We start from the raw sequence: 21,760 nt of genomic DNA, 5'->3' as shown, positions 1-21,760 counted from the left end.
GTAAAACCGAACCTATTGGGTCTAAACGATTGTCGGGCTTTTCGTGTGGACTTGGGCTTCACTAAATGAGATTTAAATGAAAGCCCAAGACACATTTTTAGTGCCCAATAACAAGTATGGACCAGCCAAAATATTGGCTTTATGAAAGTCAATATTTTCTTTTAGTAATTGGAGTTATTTCCTATTATATAAAAGTGAAAGCATGGACAAAGAGAATAAGTGTGTCTCCACACTATTATTTTCAGATTAGAGAGAGAGAAAGAGTGTTCTCTCTTGGTCTATTTTTCAGAAATTAAAGGAAAGAAGAACACTTGCATAATTTCTTCTTTTCTTTCATCTCTTGATTCACTTGGTGAAGATCCTTAGAGGCCATATCCTTTTGTGGCTTTACTTGTTACATCAAAGAGAAGATTACAAGCACAAGAAGGAGTACAAGAAGGAGTTCTTAATCCAAGGTGCTTCAAGGTGGAGGAAACACACACAAGGAGAGATCAAGGAGAGGAACTTTGGTGGTTCACTTGGATCGGATTAAAATCACGCTCCAAGGGTAAGTAGAACATAAACTCCCTCTTTGTTCTTCCTTACTATGCATGCTATGTTTATATACATATCACAATAAGCCAAGATCATGGGTTAAAGGAATGGATTTTATGTTTAGTTAGTAGTTTAATGGTTAAACTAATTCCGCACTAATTAAAAAGTTTTGAAATCCATCCATTCCTTCAGGGATGTCAGCTGCCACAGCTGAAGGATGATATAGACACACGTGGTAATGCTAGAAAGTAGAAATATAAATTTCAGTATATCAGTAACTGATGCTCATGTCATGAGCTAGTAGCAGATTCAGTATTTTAAATGAGTTTCATAGACCCCAGATATTAAAACAGAACACTCAGAAAGCAATAATATCATTAAGATTTCCATGATTGTATTCCTATCGGCTTTTCATACCATCACTCTGTATAAGGCATATAAAAGAATTCTTTGTTCTCACTAGTGAAATATATACTCTAACCATCAATAAAACAAAACAAAGGTTATATAAAAAAATAAAAAACCAATCTTGATGAATGGCCGTCCCACCATATCCATTAAACCTAAAGTTTCCACGTGGAATGTAAGTCATAAGAACAATATAGACAATCTAACAGCAACAATTATGTTTCTATCAAGTAATACAACTAGCTACGGAAAGACTTGGCAAAAGTCGCTCATATATAATTTTAATATATTATTGAGTTATTATTGTATCCTCACATTAAGTAATTTATTGATTTATTTTTGTATTAAGTGAGGATATTTGCAGAAGTTAAAAAATTTAACCATAATTTCATTTTACCTCCCTAACCTTTATATGTTAAATCAGTTGTGGCCATGAACTTTTAATTTCATCACATGTACCCATATGCTCTCATATTTAATCAATCATGTACAATCATTAGTTTTTTTGTCAAGTATTTTGTAAATTAAAAATGTGGGTCTAATGGGCTCCCATGTATTGTGATGATTCACTAATGTGGCATGCAGAATTATATTGCATGTGACTAAAATTTTAAAATACATCACACAATAGTTGCCCAAGTGTTGGTGACGAAAAATTCCGAAGAGGATTTTGACTCACCAATAAATGCGGACTGGAGCGAGAGCTGACCAGGAACAATCGAGAAGCTTCCTTGGTGCGTTGACTCGGAAGTTTGACTATTGGCTCGAAGAGGAGGGGGGTACTTGTAGAAAACCCTCCGATGCCTAAGTCAGTACGTTCTTTTGTCGAGTAGAGTAGAAAGAGTCGTTATTGGATGGTTTGCCTGGACGTCGGGTCACCTTTATATAGGCGATGATTTACTTGAGGCACAAGCCTCTATTATTCCCACCTTAATGGCTGCATTTACTTACACACTTAAGATGATAATTATTGCTGCAATAATGATGGTTAATCATGGCACATTTACGACGATCATTCATCGTGTATTTATAGTCGTAGTTATTGTGCGTAGTAATTATTGTAGTTAAGGCCGTATTAATCGTCGCTTTCATGATCGATATTTATCGCCATATTAACTACGGAGATAATTGCCTTTATTATTGGTCTAATAGTAGTTGACCACGCCCACAATGCCCCCAAATTTTCTCCTTGCGAACTTTTCCCAAGAGAAAATTTCCTCCACATAAGAAGAGCCTCGTCCTCGCCTAAGTCCACATCTCATCTCATGGACGACGTCGACGCCGACGCGCTCAGACCAGAACTTGGATCTGCCTTTGTCTCACAGCCGGTTAATCGCCAGATCTTTGCATCCCAACCTCACCTGATCGTTATGCCTCCAGTTGCGCGTCATGCCCCTAGCGCCTCGCTCGCCGCGCGAAGCCTAGCATGCGCGCGGTGCCCTCGGTGATCAGCCTCATCTTGCAGGCCTAATCCTCGAGCTGTGCCCCTAGTGCAGCTCAAGCCAGACGCTGAGCTTAAGGTACCCTGCTGCAAAACTCTCCCTCTTCTCTCTATGTTTTTTTTTTTGCTCGTGACGCTGTCATTGAGTGCCTCCAACGCATAATATTGAATTTTCCTATGATAGACGAGTCTCTCTTATTGTATTACGTGGGCCCCGACGGCGCTCCCCGACTTCGAAGCTTCTCAATCACTTGATTCCTTGAACATTTAGTTTCTTGGGCCATGATTGTTAATCTCGACATCCACAACGCTCATCCAGACGACAGCTATGCTAGTCTCGATGACGATAATGCGTCTCCCCATGATGTTTTTCTCAGCGACGGTGACGCCGACCTCAATGACTATCATGGTTGTTTCCGTGACCGTGACGGCTATGCCTTTCTCGATAACCGCAATGTCGGCGTCGATGATAGCTACGCTAGCACCGATGACTATAGTGCCAACGTCGATGACGGTGACTTATCGATGACCGCGATGGAGGCGTCGATGATTACCACGTCGGCCCCAATGACCGTGTCGCCAGCATTGATGACAGCAAAGACTTTTCTATGACCGCGATTCCGGCGTCGATGACAGTGATGACTTTCTGGATAACCGCGACGCAGGCCTGGAAGACCGTCATTCACTTCCCTACATGCCCTCTTGTTTTTCTTTTCTGTGCGCGCAGTCGCTCAGGAAGAAAAACAAAACAAATAAATGTATTGGTGAAGTTGAAACCAAACCTGGGTTACTAGTCAGCGATCTCTTATGGGATTGCCCCCATGCTCTGAGGGTTCGCATCCACTTTCAATCTCGTAAACTGCGTTGCTTTATCTCCACATGCAATAATAAGATGTGTCTCCTCGTCCCACCCCCGAGTCCAGTGAATGTGAGGTCCACCGTCTCATCCCCATGATGCGTTTCTCAGTGACCGTGATGCTTATCTCGGTGATCGTGACGCTAGTCTCCATGCTCGTGATACTTCTCTCGATGACAGTGATGCTGGCCTCAATGACCGCTCATCTCCTTGAACGTGACCGCTCCCCTCAACGTGGTAATTAATGGATAGAGTGCAAAGGCAACTGTCCTACTCGAGGAATCAATCTCGAAGCATTAAGGTAACTATCCTACTCGAGGAACCAGTTTTGAAGCATTAAGGCAACTGACCTACTCGAGGAACCAGCTCCTATGAATTAATGTAAATGTCCTACTCTAGGAACCAGTTTCGAAGCATTAAGGGAACTGTCCTACTAGAGGAACTAGTTGCTACGAATCAAACGTAACTGTCCTACTCGAGGAACCAGTTTCGAAGCATTAAGGGAACTGTCATACTAGAGGAACCAGCTGCTACGAATCAAACGTAACTGTCCTACTCGAGGAACCAGTTTCGAAGTATTAAGGCAACTGTCCTACTCGAGGAACTAGTTTCAAAGCATTAAGGCAACTGTCCTACTCGAGGAACCAGTTCTGAACCATTAAGACAACTATCTTACTCGAGGAACTAGCTACTACGAATCAAACATAATTGTCCTACTCGAGGAACCAGTCATACAAATTAAAGGGGACTGTCCTACTCGAGGAACCAGTCCCAGTGATATTATTCATGCGAGAAATACAAAATACATAATTTCAATGGTATCTCGAATGAGATATCAACATGTGCAAAAATCACTAAACCCTTTTTTCTTACCTGAGTTTTACGAGTTGTGCCACATTTTTATGAAAACGAAGTCACCATATTATCGTATCTTGTCCATTACTTGAAATGAATTTCGGCACGTGGACTTTTCCATGATCCCTCTGGTTGCCTCAATTTATCTTATTTTATACTGAAGAAGTTTACCAGCCTTCATTGCTGCAAGGATTACTGGTCGCACTCCCTCGCACTTATATATTCCGTGTCCCTTTGCCTCGGGGAGTGGCCAATATCGACTTCTCTCATCCTCGTTACTAGCCTCTGGTTAGGGGGGTGGCTTCTCAAATATTCTTTCGTGGCTATATCTTTTGTATATAGTCACGGGGTGGATCGTAGACCATTCTTCAGGGGGATAATCTTGAAGAATTGTTGGATCATAATTCATATACATATTTGTGCTCTAAAACATGAAAATTACTTGTTCTAAAGTTCAATTTAATATTGACTAATCCAATTCCATTATTCCCCTAATCTTGTACTTTTACTTTTCCTCTATTTTTTCCCTTATTTTTAGGATCTATTACCACTCTCATACTCCACCTCCATGCTTGAGCTGTTATCTTTGCTTCCATTCATCATTTTACTCCTCTATCTCTCTTCTCTATATAAGCATCCCTTCATTACACTCTTAAACCATCAACCATTCCACCCCATTACATCTTCTTTCTCTCTTCATCTCCTTCATAAAACCTCCATATCCACCTCCCAAAATCCAAACCCATAATATCCATATTCCCCTTACTACTCCATCTCCTCCATATTCCACCACCATAAACTCCATCATTACCACTCAAAATTAGCCAAAGAAGCATTATATCTTCATCACCATTCCATTCATTCACCATCAACAAGAAGTCCATCATCCATCCATTCCACCATCAAGAAGAATCCAAGGAGCAATCAAGGAGGACAAGGAGGAGCTAGCCATCAATTTGTCAAGCTTTAACTAGTTCACTCTTTCCTTAAACTCCTTAATTTTCCTTGATGTATTTTAGATTTGGTGTTAATTTGTATGAATATGAGTGAGTAGTTACTTTGTTGGGGCTAGGGTTGAAAGCCCTAGCCAATCTTGTATGGATTGATGCCATAATATGATGTTATGCAATTTTCTTAAACATGCCTACATACTAGTTCAAGAGTTGAATGCATATGCTTAGACTTTACCACTTTGAGTATGTGTATTTGCTATGTCATGATATAATGTTTAGAGATTGGTAACCTTTGAATGTTAAAGCATGAAAGCACAGTAGGTGTGCATGTAGGGGTTGTGAATTACAATCACTTAGAGATAAACTTGGTTGGTTTGCATGATTTCTTCATCTCCAAACTTTATGCACTTAGGGTAATGCACTAGATACCTAACCGGATTTAAATGCATGACTTGAGTAGTTAAGTACTACACTCGAGAGGGGTTGCTTACTTGCTTGATATCACAAAAGGAGCATGTTCCTTGTCATACTCGAGAGGGATACAAGGAGAGAAATTGGTTAATTAATTTAGCATAATTAATATTGAAATGCATCAATACTTGCAAGGGAGGTTAGTGGTAGACAATCTAAATCCTAACTTTCATCCATTTGATCACTAGTTTAGTTTAGAGTAATTTAGTTTACATTTGAGCATCTAGTTGTTTTCAATTCAAAACTATTTTCAAAAACCAAAATCAAATCACTACTTTATCTTGCACATACTCACAATGAGCCTAGATTTCCTTGTGAATGTACATTTGCAAATTCTAGCTCTCCTTAGATTCACACCCTAGCTAGTGAAAAAAATCCAATCCTTGTGGGTTCGACAACCTTTCTTAAATCCCTATACTATTACTTGAATTGAGGGTGGCTATTTGGCTAATAGGTATCCCTCCACTAAGACAACTATTACTTTGAATGTTCTTCTTAATGTTACTCTAGTCAACCTGCTCTCTCGAGGCGACGACAACAGTAACCTGTGCCTCTTGTGCCTCATTTGCCCTCTCAATTTTTGATCTCCCCCTTGACTCTTATAACAATGTCATCCATATCTCTTGGGGGTTCACGCAACAAACTCTCGTATAAGGGTACCGGTGTGCTTGGGAGGAGTCCTTCTCTGAATGCAATCGCAACAAACTAAGGCTCACAATTGATATGTCGCATTTCAGCCTTGAATCGTTTGAAAAATTGTCATATTTTCTCTCTTGTATTTTGCTTGGTGCTGAACAAAGTCTCCATATCCTTCTTTTGTTTAAAACTACAGAAGTATTGCAAAATGAAAACTCGGCTCAGCTTGTTAAAATTCGGGATTGATTGGGGCTTGAGATCTGGGAACCATGTTGATGCCGACCCGTAAGGCTTGATGGGAAGAGCTTGCACATCAGTTTCTCGTCAGTTGTTTCGATGGACATCTGCTGTTTGTACCCGTTGATGTGATCCACGGGGTCGGTATTCCCATCATACTTTTGGAACACTGGGGTGGTGAACCTGCGAGGTTTCGTGGCATTGAGGATGTCATCGGTGAAGGGAGACTTATCAACGTCCCTTGTGATTTCAGTCGCGAGCTCTCAAGGACCGACCTGCTTACATTTATTGATCATTTTCTCCATCTTCTCGCGCCATGACTCATTGCGTGCTCTCTTGGATTGGCCTGCTCTGGTTCCACCATTTAGTCCTCCATTTAATGTGCCCCACACCCCCTAGATGAGGTGTCCTTCAGAGCCTCCGCCGGTGATGCCGCTGGCCTCGTCGTCTGACGATCGAGTCGCTGTCGAGTTGTAGAATTCTTTAGAGTTTTCGCCGTCGGCGAGCCTCTCTATCTTGTTTTTCCTTCCAGAGTTGCTTGAGTTCTTGCCTCAGCCTTTGCATCTCGTCAACTAGAGGCAAGTTCAGGTCGCCGCTTGGGTTTGGGATAGGTCCATTTGAGGGCTGGTGAGGGGATTGGATTTCGTCACTTCCAGTCCTCAATGACAGAACTGGGATTCCGTCAGGTGCAGCTCCCGCCATCACTTTTTAGGGAAAAGTGGTTCCCACAGACGGCGCCCCTTGTTGGTGACGAAAAATTTCGAAGATGAGTTTGACTCACCAATGAATGTAGACTAGAGCGGGAGCTGACCAGGAACGGTCTAGAAGCTTCCTCAGACCGTTGACTCGGAAGTTTGACTGTCGACTCGAATAGGAGAGGGGTACCTGCAGAAAACCCTCCGATGTCTAAGTCAGTACGTTTCTTAGTTGAGTGGAGTAGAAAGAGTAAGAATGAGATGGTTTACCTGGACGTCGGGCCGCCTTTATATAGGCAATGACTTACTTGGGGGACAAGCCGCCATTATTCCCACCTTTATGGTTGCATTTACTTACACACTTATGATGATAATTATTGTTGCAATAACAGTGGTTAATCATGACACATTTACGAAGGTCATACATCGCGCATTCATAGTTGTAACTATTGAGCGTAGTAATTATTGTAGTTAAGGCTGTATTAGTCGTCGCTTTCATGACCGATATTTGTCGCCATATTAACTACTGAGTTAATTGCCTTTATTGTTGGTCTAGTAGTAGTTGAGGCCCACAGCAAGAAAGCCAAGGGTTAGACAAGACTGTAAACTGGATCCCACTACAGTAAAACCTCGATAAATGAATAACCTCGATTAAATAATAATTTTCTCTAGTCCCGACTTGGGACCAGTGTATATTACTAAGAATCTCGCTAAATGCACAAGATAATAATTTTTCTACTATCCTTAAGGACCCAATAAACACTCTTTGCTAAGCTTTATGTCCCCCCCCCCTCCCCTTGTATTCTGCAGTTTCATTAATCAAGGCTTGAGGGCAGCCGCACCAGCCCCCTTTCAAATAAATAAAAAAAGGATCCAGTGAATACATAAAGTAATAATTGATGAAATACATAAAAATATTGTATGTGTGTGTGTATATATATATTTTTTTTAATTGGCCCGAGGGGCGATAATAGGATTCATTACAAGCCAGAATAGGTCGTCACATACACTTCCGCTGCTATTTAAGGACATAGGCAGACAAGAAGATAATGGTAATACCCACACTTATTATACAATCAAATACGTAGAGGTAGCGGGGATCCTCCATTGGTACTACGCCGGAGGCGCTAGAGATCTAGGTTCCTAATACAAGAAACATTATTGTAATTAGACAAAACCTAAAAACATAGGGTTGGGCCAAGGGCCTAAACCCTAGCCCAAAATAACAATGGACTTCCCCAGCCCAACAGTTTTGGCCTAATAGGGTAGTCCACCAAGGAAATTGCTCCAGGCCCATCAATTTGGTTTGGTCCAGTCCACCTTCTGCTCCCCTCAGCCCGTCATACATCACCGTCCAGCCAAGTTTCGGCCGACCCACATCACCCGACCAGCATCTCCTCGATCCGCCCCGCCCCACCATTCGGCAATCCAAGCCATTCCGAGCCAGACCCCGCGACGTACATCAGCACAGAAAAACAATCCGGATCCGGGCCTCGAACCCCACCGCCATTGCTCAAAATCCATGGCGCCGTCGATCCAAGAACCCAGCTGCAGGGATTGCCACCAGACCGTGACGCACGAACATCGCCTTCGCTGCTCTCCCAGCCGACCTTCTGACAAAACTCGAGCAAAACCTCCAACCGAGTCCTATGGGCATTAGATCTTCCATCCGGCAGCAAACCTCATGACGGCGGTGAGGCTGGAGGCTAGCCCCGACGTCCGGGCGCCGTCGAACGAGAACAAGAATTCAAACGGAGTAGGCCCTAGGGTTTCCCGAGGTGAGAGAAAGTTTGAGTTTAAAACTTAAAACCTTGGAAAATTTAAATTTTTATAAAAATATTGTATATAAAAACTCAAAATACATAATAATTAAAGAACTTTTAACAATTTATATTTTCTCAATTTAACTAATTCTCAAAATATCCTTTTATAGTTCTTTGCTTTTTCCTTATGTCTTAACCGAATTGAACTTTATCCTTAATTTATTGCAACACATGGACCATGTTTGATATATTATTTCTCATTTTGTAGCAAGTAGTTATTCTAAGTTATCATTGCTTGAAATGTCTCATCTGACAAACATATATTTGGTATAACATAATTGTTATCTGGATATTAATTATCTTTGATAGACAACCTAATCAAATTAGACTATGTTATATAATTCAACTAAGAGTAACATAGAACTCTCTAAAGTAATAAATAGGGTGATTCTACTTGGACCTCCAAATTTGCTATTTGGACCTCTCATACTTAGTACACCTCTAATTTACTTTTTAGAATACTTGAAAAGCTAAGTAGACCTTCTTATTTTTACCAAAACGCCCTTGAACATGAGATACAACAATCTGTTATTCTACTTTTTATCTCTATCTTCAACCACGAGAAGAAAAATGAATCAAAATCACATGACATTGCTTTCTTATGAGTAGTTCTCTCCTCCACCAAAATTAATCAGATGGTTGGTTCTCGATCTTGATATGTTGTTGGAACCCCTGTGAATTTGCTAAAAGAAGGATTTCAAAGGTATTGGGTTGGAAGATCGAGTAATAACTATATCATAATATTCAATTAATTTAGTTTAAGAAAATTCCAAATCAGATTGTTTTGAATTTACCTTTGTAATAAATGATGGGTCATGTATAGAAATTATTATTTTTACTTAATTGTTTTGAGTAAATTATAAAACTATATAGGCAATATAAGGAAATATCGGGAAAAAATATTTAATTGAATGTTATATCTATACTATTATTAAGAGAAGAGGCTTTGTTAGCCAAAACTGAAAATTTTGACAGATTTAACCCTGAAAGATTAAAAAACTTTGACAATAAATTAAATTATAAGGGTAAATAGGACAATTATAAAATAGATTTTATTACGAAAATTGAAAAGAAATTATCCCACAACCTCCACTTTTCTCTCCCACTATTTTCTCTCTGCAATAACAGATCTATTTTCTTTTGTAGATAACTTTTTTTTTTTTTTTTACAATTAAAATTTTTCTTACACATGCAGAGCATGTGATTGCAGACTAGTATATTTGGTTAGAGGAGGTAAGAAGAGTATTTATTTATTTACTTACTTAATTTTTCATTTTTCTCGCTTTGTCCTTATTTGTTTTTTCATATAAGTTGACAAAGTCAATTAATAACTGAAAAAAATTGGAGGTCCAAATATCAAATTTGGAGGTCCAACTAGAATCACCCTAATAAATATTCATTCATCGATAAATGAATAAATTATTTATTTATCGATAATATAATGACCCCTCTAAAGTAATAATTTTTCGTAGTCCAAACTCCAAACATTGTTAATTTATAGGGGAAATTCTAGTGTAGTGGTGGGTATCTCATACCCACATTTACAAAAGTGAGAACAAATTTTGTTGTCAAAGTTGTAATTTGAGTCCTACTTTGTGTAATCTTAGTTCTAATAATGGTAATTACACATCTTACGACATTTTACAAGTTTTTGAACAAATTCGTTGTCAATGTTGTAATCTTAGTTCTAATAATGGTAATTACACCTCTTACGACATTTTTACAAGCTTTTGAACAAATTTGTTGTCAATGTTGTAATTTTTGTTTAACTATATGTAAATAGTGTAAATGAATATGGTAACTTTTGTTCTCAATGTTGTAATTTTGGTTCAAATACTTGTAAATTTTTGTTCAAATAGTTATAAATGAGGGTATCTCATACCCACCAGTACACTAGCTTGTCTCAATTTATAGAGGTTTTACTGTACTTTTGAAATATTGACAAAGTAAAGATTGGAAGGGAATAGTAACTTACGATAAATGTGAGTTACCATTGGTAGAGTATAGTAACTTACCATTGGCAGCTGTCATTTATTCCCACGTACATTGAAAATGGTAAGGGAGCAAATCCTAACCGATAATAGTAAAGGTACGTGGGAATAAATGACTTCAAAGTTGACAATGACGAGGTTTGAGCCTCCCCAAATGGACTGATTCTTGAGGGTTCCAATCAGTATTCGTGCCGGTTCCTGAACCTACTTTATTATAGATTGGGTCCCAGATTTCTCAATAGTGCGTATCTGGCTCACACCTGATCCGGTAATCAGGTATTTGTGTTGTTTATACTCGATACATAGCTGGTATGTACACATTCTTATGGGGATCGAGTTCAATTAGGTCATGAGATTCTCTTTAGCACCGTCATTAAATATTCATTCCTACAAAAAAAAAAATAATAATAATAATACTCAAAATAAAATTTTTTGTTTGTTTGTTTGTTTTTTTTTCTTTCGGTGGGATTATCCATTGTGTTTCGTGAATGGGTCCGCCCAAAGGCCCCGTAACTGGATACGTGGATCCCATCGAATTCCAATCCCGTTATGAATGTCACGTAGCCCCGCCCCGCTGTATTATATGCGCTTCCAGAGTCTGAGACCCAAACACGAGCATAATTCCAAACAATCAATCAATAATAATAAAATAAGGAAACACACAGAGCGATCGAAATTGGCGCCCCTTTTTTCTTTCGCATTCTCTCTTTCTCTCTCTCTTTGATTCCGTTTGAAGAAGAAAACTAAGCACGAGTAGTAAAAAGTATCGCTTTTTCTGTGATTCGCAGCGGTTAAAATTCGCCATGTCATTGCGCAGACGGACCTTGCTGAAGGTCATCGTTCTCGGCGACAGTGGGTATGCCTCCGTATCCCCCCTCCTAGGGTTTCTAATTCTCTCTACCAATGTTTATGAGTTTTTGATTTTGTATTTTCTCCTGTTAGGGTTGGCAAGACGTCGTTGATGAACCAGTATCCTTGAGGATCTGTGTGAGATTGTTTTTGTATTTTTCTCATTAATTTTTGGTTGGATTTTTCTGTGTTTTCAATTCAATTTGTTCGAGTGTTTCGTTTTGGATTAATTTATAATTTTCTTGCAACATTCTGTTCAATTTGGATGAATCTAGCTTAGTTTGTTTGAAGATTTGGCTTAATTTTGCATCAATTATTGGTTCCTTAATGGATTAATTAGATATGTGCATAAGAGGTTCAGTCAGCAGTATAAAGCTACAATAGGTGCAGACTTTGTCACCAAAGAACTCCAAATTGATGACAGGCTTGTTACCCTACAGGTGGGTTTTGTACTCCAATGGTTTTTCAGTGGTTCTGTTTAGTTCAGTTTTGGTGAGTCTTAGTGCTGATGTGCGCCTTTCTTTGTGAATTGGTAGATATGGGACACGGCTGGGCAGGAGAGATTTCAAAGTCTTGGAGTTGCGTTCTATAGAGGGGCAGATTGCTGTGTTCTAGTTTATGATGTTAATGTAATGAAGTCCTTTGATACTCTTGATAACTGGCACGAGGAGTTTCTCAAGCAGGTTTTGATTCATGCCCTTCTTGACTCTTTCAAATTTTACATACATAAATCTACTTTTGTAATAGGTTATGTTGTCCAGACTTTCATTTAGGATTATTTTCAGTTGGAAATGACTCAAGCAAAGAGAGAAAAAAAAAATTCTCCATTGGAAACAGTATGTCCCGTTTTGATAAGAGAATACTATGTCACTGTGCGCTCCTGATTGATTACCCAGTGACATAGCAGCCAACTGAGAATATGACATTACTCATATCAGTGTGTTCACCTACACCCACATTTTCTTTGGAGTGATTCGCGATGAATTTCTTTAACACTGGCCACTGGCTTGTCTTCATGTTAATGCTCATTGTCTTTTTCAGTTATTTACTGTGGAGACAATTGCACGTGCTTGACTAAAGAGCTTGAGAGTGTCTAGAGAAAGTAATGTCAGTTATGTATCACTTTTGCTTGTACTGCTTGCTGAGTTTTTTTTATTAATAGCAAGCTGTATTAGTTTACCTCAGAGTGTTCCTCAAGTAGAAATACTTTTTGGCTCTAGGGATTTTGTACACTGAAGAATATTAATCTGGGGCAAGGAAAAAACAGTCATTTAGCTTAGAATGAGTTAAACAGTAATTGTCTATTGTTTTCACTGCCGATACTGAGAAATAACATGGAAAGAGAGTTGAAAGTAATTGTCTAATTATTTTTTAATTGTTGATTAGTTTATTGATTTTTTTTTTGTTTCTAATTAAAGAGAGAGAAGAGGGGGGGAGGGAGACAACAGAGAGTTAAGCAGAAGGGAGGCAGTATAATAATAAAGTTTTCAAATGATACTTAAAACAATCTTAGATAGTTTTTAGTTTTTGCTCAACACTCAATCTCTCTTATTTATATGATTTCCCTTGCTGGCTTTTTCAGAGAATTACAATTGTATTTTCTCTCAAGTACACGAGCAATCTATAAGAACCTCTCTTGAGGGATATGTTCTCCTTGACTAAGGATCTTGCCTTGGTATGCTAGAAGCCTAGAAGAGACTTTCCATCTAGGGAGAAAAGGGTGTTTATCTAACTTCTATCATTCATTTCTTGCTCCAGTTAGAACAATTTGGGTAGAATTTGGAGAGAGATGTGTGTATGGAGTTTTCCATTATCAGTAAGATAAGTCATGGTACTTTTGGGTTCATTTGCTGATGCTTAAGTCTATTGTTCAATATTAACTAGCAGAAACTAAGAAAGGTGTAGTTCTGATTTCAAATGGTGTTCAATGGGAACCTTATCTTGGTTATTTAACAAAAGAGACAGCTGATCCAACCTTTTAAGAGTGCTGAGCTTCCATGCAATATGTGAGAGCTTTCAATGTTGTTTCTGCTTTTGATATTGGACAACTCAAGGCTACCTTTCTTTTTATCGTAGTTATATGGATATCTTTAATAGTTTTCTTTGTACCTTTGTGTTAGAGTTCTACCATTTATCTGTTCAATACATAAGTTTTCTACAGAAAAAAAAAAAAAAAAACAGAAGGTAAAAGGTTTAGGCACTGTTCCTCCAGGACCTTTTTGGAATTAGCAGTAGTCAGCCCTTTCTTATTAGTTCCTTATACTGCTGATTTTTATATCCTTGTTTCATGTTGTTAATGATCCTCGTATCCCTTACGTAGTAGTCAAGAAAAACGCAGTAGCTTAATAAAGTCTCAATATACCATTCACTGGCACTGGTTGGCTTACAGTTCTGTAATTTGAATTTGGTTTCTTGGAAAATGCTATCTTTTTGTTTCAATTGCTTATAGTTGCTTTTCTTCTCAATGTCTTCTAGGCCAACCCTGCTGATCCCAAGACATTTCCGTTTATATTGCTTGGTAACAAGATTGATATCGATGGTGGGAATAGTCGTGTGGTAAGTAGACACAGTTTCAGTGCTGGTCAATTAATTTCTCCAATGATTCATTACACTAATTATTAGCTCTTCAGGTTTCTGAGAAGAAAGCAAAGGACTGGTGCGCATCAAAGGGGAACATACCTTACTTTGAGACATCAGCAAAAGAAGATTACAATGTTGACGCAGCATTCCTTTGTATTGCCAAGACTGCTCTTGCAAATGAACATGAGCAGGACATGTAAGTTCATAGAGGCTGAGATACTGTTTATAATTTTTCATTTATGCTAGTGATATTCTGGAGTTAGCAAAGTTGATCAGAAGATGACCATACTTTTGTTGTTCTGAGGAACCTATGCACTAATCTATATAACTCATATGTTAATAGTCTTGGGATAGTCTGTAATAAGAATTAGATAGAAGGAACATTGGAAGCAGCAATATTCCTTCCTCTACATGAAGAATGTAAACCAAATAAAATTTCGTATCAGAATTTGATTAGTAATAAATAGTGGATCCCAATAGTTGTGGGCTTAATAAAAGCTTGGTTTCACTGGGATAAGATCTTATCTTGATTTTCTAAAATTGCTGTTATACGGCATAGAGATGACTATTGGATAAGAGGGATCTAATATCAATCATAGGTAAATGTCTCTCCAATCTCCTTCAAAACAATGTGAATTTGATGACAGGTATCCTTAGAACTTGAAAGTCTTTCGTCACCTTTCAATGTCCTAAATATTTTTGGCTTGCAATCTCCCCATCTCTCATTCTCCTTGCTCTGTCCCCAACTTTCAATCACTTTACAATGCCGCCACCCTTCCATTACTTTACAATGTGCTGTCTGTCATTATTGTTGTATGCTGTTATATTCAGATTTTGGAGCTTTCTTATGGAGATATGTTAATGTTGTTTGTTACTTCTTATTCTTCAATTGCAGATATTTCCAGGGCATCCCGGATGCTGTTTCAGAGTCTGATCAAAGAGGTGGTTGTGCATGCTGAATTTATTCAAGCAACTCACCTCTAATGCTTGGTTGCTTAATTTTCAATTTTGTGCTCCTGATTCATAGCCATTGTTTTGTACACGTTGTATACCAAGTCATTGCTGTTATAGCCATGCTTGACTTTTGCCAGTTTGAGGAAGGTAGCTCTGTTTTGGTTAGATGAACTTCAAGGATACCCAAATTGAAAGAACTCATTTCGGATTGATCTACTTCATGGAAGTGATCAACTAAATTGTCGAGAGTGGCTTGTGTAATCAATGACTGATTTTTTCAGGTCATATTGAGCCAACTTGTAGATATTCATGTTCTCATTAAACAATTTGGCTATTTTTTCCTTTTTTTTCTTCTTTTAGCTCCCCAGGTTATCATACATCAGTTGAAAGTTTGTCTCCTACAAAATTTAATGAAATATATGAAATGCAACTCTTTCATTAGGTATCATTCTCTTGTTTTTGGACTCATGAATTAGGTAAAAGTGTGGGAATATGGAATTGCAAAGATACACAATAAGTCAGACAATAGAGGAATTTATTGAAGGTTGAATATTGATGTGGTCCTCAATCTGAATGAAAAGACAGCATCGCTACCTGCCTTCTGCACTTTTATCATAGGCAAGAACAGCCAACTTGTACATTAGCATTTAGCACGCCTGGCCATTTTTCTCTTGATTTTCAATTTGGATAAATTGCACCATATGTTTTTCAATTTGCCTTATGCTGTCGACTTTTAAAGTAATTTCATCCGAAATCTCTATTAAGTTCAACTCAACTGTGTTGTGACGATGATATTTCCTTTTTTTTTTTTTTTTTCATCATCTATACTTTTTTTTTTTTCATTTTGTTCCTTCACATCATTGATAAAGTATCACATAATAAAGTTCACCAGTATTGCCATTTCAAACTATACTTCGTCTGTCCATATTTCGGCTTTGGTTGTTTAACATCTAAGATTCGGTATTATGCATGTGATCTTTTGTCTACGCAGTAAACAGTATATCAATGTATCGATACATAAGTAGACTAGCTCGGTTTAAAAGTAGACTGACTACATGAATAGATAAACTAGTTTGAAACTATATTAAGTAGCAGTAGGGTAGTTATACTTATTTATTTCTATTAAAACCTATTGTCACAATTGCCCATTTCAAAGTATTTTAATGTTCTAATGTTATTCACATAAAAATAGTAGTATAATATAGATAATCAGACGTTCAGACCTCTCTATCATTTTGTTTTGGCTTTCCGTATTAGTCTGGTTCATGTCAATCTATTAAAATTGAAAAACTGGAAAACAAAGGCAAAGTCTTCCTAGTACATCAGCATGAGGGGTCTGTACTAATGAGACACCCTGCAGCTCGTGGATGCACCCGCACCAAACCATACTCCATCATCAAATATCAGTCCACACTGGTAACCAAAAACCACTCAGCAGATACTTCAAATTAAAATTCAGCGATCACGAGTCATTGTTTTAACAAAATTTGAGAATAAACAGAGAAACTAACAGGCCTTATAGGTAAAAGCATCAATGTCACCTTTCACCAACCAAGTTTTTTCAGGAAATCCCTGGTTCTCTTCCTCATTCGTGTAAAAACTATTACCACAAGAGCAAGGATCCAAGGAGGGAAGTTCCCCCCAAAAAAATTAAATTTTTGGATGAACTCTGGAGGATCCTTCATAACCAATGTTATCAGGATAGTCATAACAGCTACTCCAAGCAAGATCTTTGTCACTGGTTTGATCAAGGAATCCTGCAGAGAAAGCAAGACATGCAAGTATGCATTAGCCAAACTATACCAAAAGAATATCATGTGTAACGCAAATGTTCATCTCTCTACAAAGCAACGCAAGTCAAAGAGATCTGTGGCATAAAATACAGGCCAACATACAGCCTATTCCCTTTGTTAAGAGAAACACATATTATTTCTCTTTTAGCAGCTCATGGTCTGAAGAAAATTCGAGGCTGGAAACAGAGAAGATACAGGAAAGGTAACAAATTCAGTAAATTCTGTCCGCCTGCTCATCAAGTGAAAAAAAAGGACTTAAATCCAATGGAATGATCTAATGACCCAATAGCAGCATGGCTGTGCTATAACAATGTTCCCTAAAACACAACCGAGTGCAATACTGCACTTGCGCGGTTGGCCGCCATAAACATAAGTGCCAATACTTGACGCCAAACAACAACTAGCCCTCAAAAGCTTAAAAGTACTAGTAACTCGACAATCTAATGATCTACAGGAAGCTAACACCAGCATCCAGTCCTAGAGTGGGGATGGGGTTGCAAACAGTATAGACCCAGTTCCATCCTGTAGGTTAACAAATAAGTAGAGGATAGAGTTGAAAATTTGGACCTAGGACTATCCATTAGCTTTGTTTTGGCCAATGGGTACACCAATATACTACGACATGGACATATTGGACATTGAGCAAGCAGCCATTATAGCAATAATGGGAAATCCAAAATGGACAATGAGCTGTAGTAATATGTAGTACTGAATCAAAACCAAAGACATCCATGTTGTTCATAAAGTAAATTCAGAATTGATTGGAAAGTGAGTACCTTGGGCTCGCCGTCGATGTAAACCTCGGATCCGTCTCTATAGGGCAGCATGGAGCGTCCGTTGCGGGGGTTAAAGCGGATGGGGACGCCGCGACCCGACTGGGGATTGAAGGCGTAAAGGGATTTGAAGCCGTATTTGTCGAGAATGTCTTGAACCTCCAACTGGTTCTGGTCCCAACCCCCGAGGCATGACTTGAACGAGTCGATCGGACCTTTGCCTTGTCGGTACAGCCGGACCTCTACTTCTGGAACCTTCATCCTCGCTTTGGGTTGCGGAGGAGGATTCGAACCATCGGATATCGGACCCATTTCCTCGATTTCGTCCATCTCACCTCCACTTGTGTTGGGTTTTGGATTTTGATCCTAATTCTGTTCTTGTATTGGTATTATATGCAGCTGCCTTGCTTTCGTGTTTTGACTTTTGTTGGCTGCTCCGCCTGTAAAACACGTTTGGTCGAAGAAACTCTTAATACATGTACTGATTTTTTTTCTTTTTTCTTTTTCTTTTAAATGAGTTGATTGTAGATCCATTAAAATGTGACTCAATTTTTTGCACGCTACAATAAGATTGAGCTATTGTCAAGATGTTAATATAGAGATTAGTTTTCAAGTAACCAATAATCTGACACTACTAGAACCAAAACAATAGAAGTATTTATTTGTAATCTCATGGGACCATCCGCAGAGGGGGTATCTCAGGGATGCTTATAAACACATCCATCCCCTCCTCAGCTGGTTGCATCTCCTCACCAATATTAGGCTTGACCAGAGCCGTCTTAAAAATTTTGGAGGCCCTGTGCGAGATAGAAAGTATGGTCCTCTTGACGCGACTATACATGAATATATCATTGAAAAATTTTGTTATATACAAACAAATATAAATACATAACTAATTACTTTAGTTTTTTTTTTTGGCCCTCTTATCTTATATTATTATTCCACTTCTTTAAAAACAAAAAAATTTAGAGAGAAAGAGTACTAAAGCTTAACAAAAATCCATTTAACGAAGATAAAATTACAGCTCAATCATGAATTATATGACGAAGTGGTGTTAGCTCAGTGGATAGAGCACCCACTACCTATGTACGAAGTCATGGGTTCGAGTCACCATGGGGGCATGAGTGAAACCCTTTCATCATCTTTTAAAAAAGAAAAAAAAATGAATTATGAATTATTAACGAAGATAAATACAATATTATCCAAAAGACATAAATAAATGAAACAAGGATCAAAGATAAATGTAATATCTATCAGAACAAGAAAATGGAGGCAGAAAAAGGGTTAAAAAAGAAAAAGAAATAAAAAGCAAATCAACTGCAATGAGGAAAAGGGGCCCAAAAGAACAAGAAAATGGGGATAGGAAAAGGGGCCCAAAAAAGAAATAAAAAGCAAATCAGCTGTGATGAGAATCAGACTTGTACTACTAAGTTGGAAAGAGAGTTAATTGCCAACTGAACTACAAAACTTTCAAGTAGTGAGGGTCTTTTCATAAATAATATAGATGTACAAAGAAGTATATATAGGGCCCCAAAATTTGGGGGCCCTGTTCCATCGCACACTTTGCACAGGCTCTTAGCCGGCTCTGGGCTTGACAGAACTATTTATTTGCTTTTTATGCTAAGCTGGTAGTTTTAGTTTGCGAGGCTTAACCCCCTCAATTCTAGGTTGATATTTCCTACCTACACGGCGCCCAATCTTGTACGTCTTAGTCAATAAACCTAGCATTACACCTTATACGGTAGAGCCAAAGTAGGCTCAAAATCAAGCTGCATCAGAGATGAGATAATAGGAAGAATTTGCTTGGTTCTCTTGCTATTGGTCACCAACGCTATTGATGTTGTCCTCTAATACAATCCTAAGTCTAAAAATGCAGAAATACAAAGAACTAGAAAGGAAAAAGAGAAAACAATTGATATTCTTTCGATAACTTCTCAAATGGTCCAAAAACAGTACATATAGGGAGCAAGATAGATAAGAACAAGGATCAGGACACCTGTCCCATTTCCTAGAGGATAGGAGCACATGTTATCAGCATGATTGATAACAATGACAGCTCATGCATATAAGGAAATACTAATCAATATAAGGAAGACTAAACTATGACTTGTTTATAGTTGGGGTCCCAACATCCCACCCTCCTTGCAGAAGCAACTCAGCCTTAACCTTTGAAAACAGGGACATGCAGCTGAAAACTGTCGGCCTCTTCCCATGGGAATCCTTCCTCAGTTCCATTAATTCTTCCATTTAATTAACCACCTCACCACTGATGAATTTCCATGTTTAAACAACCCTTTGTCCACAATTTTATCAGGATACCAGTTCACCTTTGAGTCAAAACCCGGGGGTAGGTGTGAAGAGGTGATCACAGAATCTCCAAGCTTTTTCTTCAGCAATAACACATGAAAAACAGGATCGGAAGAACCTTAGCAGTTGGCGGCAGTTCCAACTCGTAGGCTACCTTCCTAATCTGAGCAATGACCTGAGAGGGACCAAAGTACTTGGGAGCCAACTCATATGTAGAATTTTCCTTGACCAAATCTTTGTCCCAGCTAGGAAGTTCCAGAGCATCATCAACTTTTATTATCACCCTGTATGAACAGAGAAAACTACTAACAGTGATCTGAGTCTGCAAAGGTTCTGTATTTTTCCATGTCCAAGTTTGCAGCATTTTGCTTACCATGTCAAGTAAGAATTGTAGGCAAAAAATATCATATATAAATCCTCCTCCCACCATAGAAGTTCCATACTGCAGCAATATTGTTAAAAATAGCTTCGCCCCATATAATCCGAAAACAACATCAAATTGCTTCTTCTTAGCTTCCTCAACAACTTCCTCAATGTGTGATGTTTCTATAGTCATCATTCCACCAAAAGCAGTAACACACATAACTAATGCCACATAAGGAAGAAGAATAGCCCTTTCAAAAAAAGGAAGAAGAATAGCAACAACTGAGATAACTGAAGAAGAAAAATACCTCAAAGGAGTTGATGCAGACCAAATATGAGAAAAATGTCTAGCAAGTTGATCAGTAAATAAATCGCCCGAGTTTCTGATCTCATATTTAGAAATTTGCATGATCTTACAGACTCCAATGATCACTTTGGTATGGGTAGTGATGTAAAGCCTTGCATTTGTCATTACCATGACAATTCTCCTTGCAATTTCTGCCACCCATTTTTCATCAAAGGCCTTCTTCACATGCACATTAACAATATTCACATTAGCCTTCTCATCAGTAATATCATAGCCAATAGCCATATAGCCTTTTTCCTTCTCAAACACCAATTCCATTTGCGGAGTAGACTTATCAGTTTTCACAAAAACCAGATAGAAAATTCCATTACTATCATCCAATAAAATGCCCAAGTCTTTCAAAGAAAATGGCTTAATTCCTTTCTGTGCCACTTCAATATCATTCATAAGAATCTTCACATGTAGAGGATGAGCCAACATACGCAAATTCCCCGACCTTTTTGTCTCCCACTTATACTTTACTGTAGGATTACAATCCTCAATTCTGAAAACAGTGAGAGATCCATTCTTCACCAAGCTCTTTATCCCAGGAGGAATTGCAGACTGAGCAAAACTTATTATTGATTCCTGCTGGTTTCTATTCAATGAGTCGCTGACAAACACGAGCCTCTTCTTTCTAAGTTTCTCTAGTAACAATCTTGCATTGAACTTTGAAAGATTACACTCTCTGGGCTGCCATCTCCAATGTTGATACAGAGAGTTTCTTCTTCCATTCCTCATACAAGTCACTTGGGCTGTCGAGAACTCACATTGGTCTTCTTTATACAAAGGATGATTCACAAGATCGAAAACCCAACCCCCATTAAACAAGTCACAAACTTCAGGAGGCAATTCAATCTCTTCCGTAACATCTTCTTCATTCATGTTCCGGCAA

At 38.4% G+C, this 21,760-nt stretch overlaps 2 protein-coding genes across 2 annotated transcripts; one reads left to right on the top strand and one right to left on the bottom strand.

Annotated features, from left to right (window-relative positions):
• Window positions 1-11,489: 11,489 nt before the first annotated feature.
• LOC133740788 (ras-related protein Rab7) lies at window positions 11,490-15,630 on the top strand. The gene is made up of 7 exons (XM_062168729.1): window positions 11,490-11,756; window positions 11,843-11,869; window positions 12,090-12,189; window positions 12,286-12,432; window positions 14,225-14,305; window positions 14,380-14,525; window positions 15,225-15,630. The coding sequence occupies exons 1-7, from the start codon at window positions 11,704-11,706 to the stop codon at window positions 15,286-15,288; spliced, it is 618 nt and encodes a 205-aa protein (XP_062024713.1). The 5' UTR covers window positions 11,490-11,703; the 3' UTR covers window positions 15,289-15,630.
• Window positions 15,631-16,700: 1,070 nt separating this feature from the next.
• Window positions 16,701-18,323, bottom strand: LOC133738500 (uncharacterized). Its single transcript, XM_062166057.1, has 2 exons — window positions 17,853-18,323; window positions 16,701-17,040 (listed from the first exon to the last, which is right to left on the bottom strand). Exons 1-2 carry the CDS (start codon window positions 18,177-18,179, stop codon window positions 16,828-16,830), a joined length of 540 nt encoding a protein of 179 aa, XP_062022041.1. The 5' UTR covers window positions 18,180-18,323; the 3' UTR covers window positions 16,701-16,827.
• Window positions 18,324-21,760: the final 3,437 nt, after the last annotated feature.

This window comes from Rosa rugosa, chromosome 3 (genome assembly GCF_958449725.1).
Source record: "Rosa rugosa chromosome 3, drRosRugo1.1, whole genome shotgun sequence".
Lineage (NCBI taxonomy): Eukaryota > Viridiplantae > Streptophyta > Magnoliopsida > Rosales > Rosaceae > Rosa > Rosa rugosa.
Note: the sequence above shows the minus strand (reverse complement) of the source record. Positions and strands in the feature narration are given on the sequence as shown.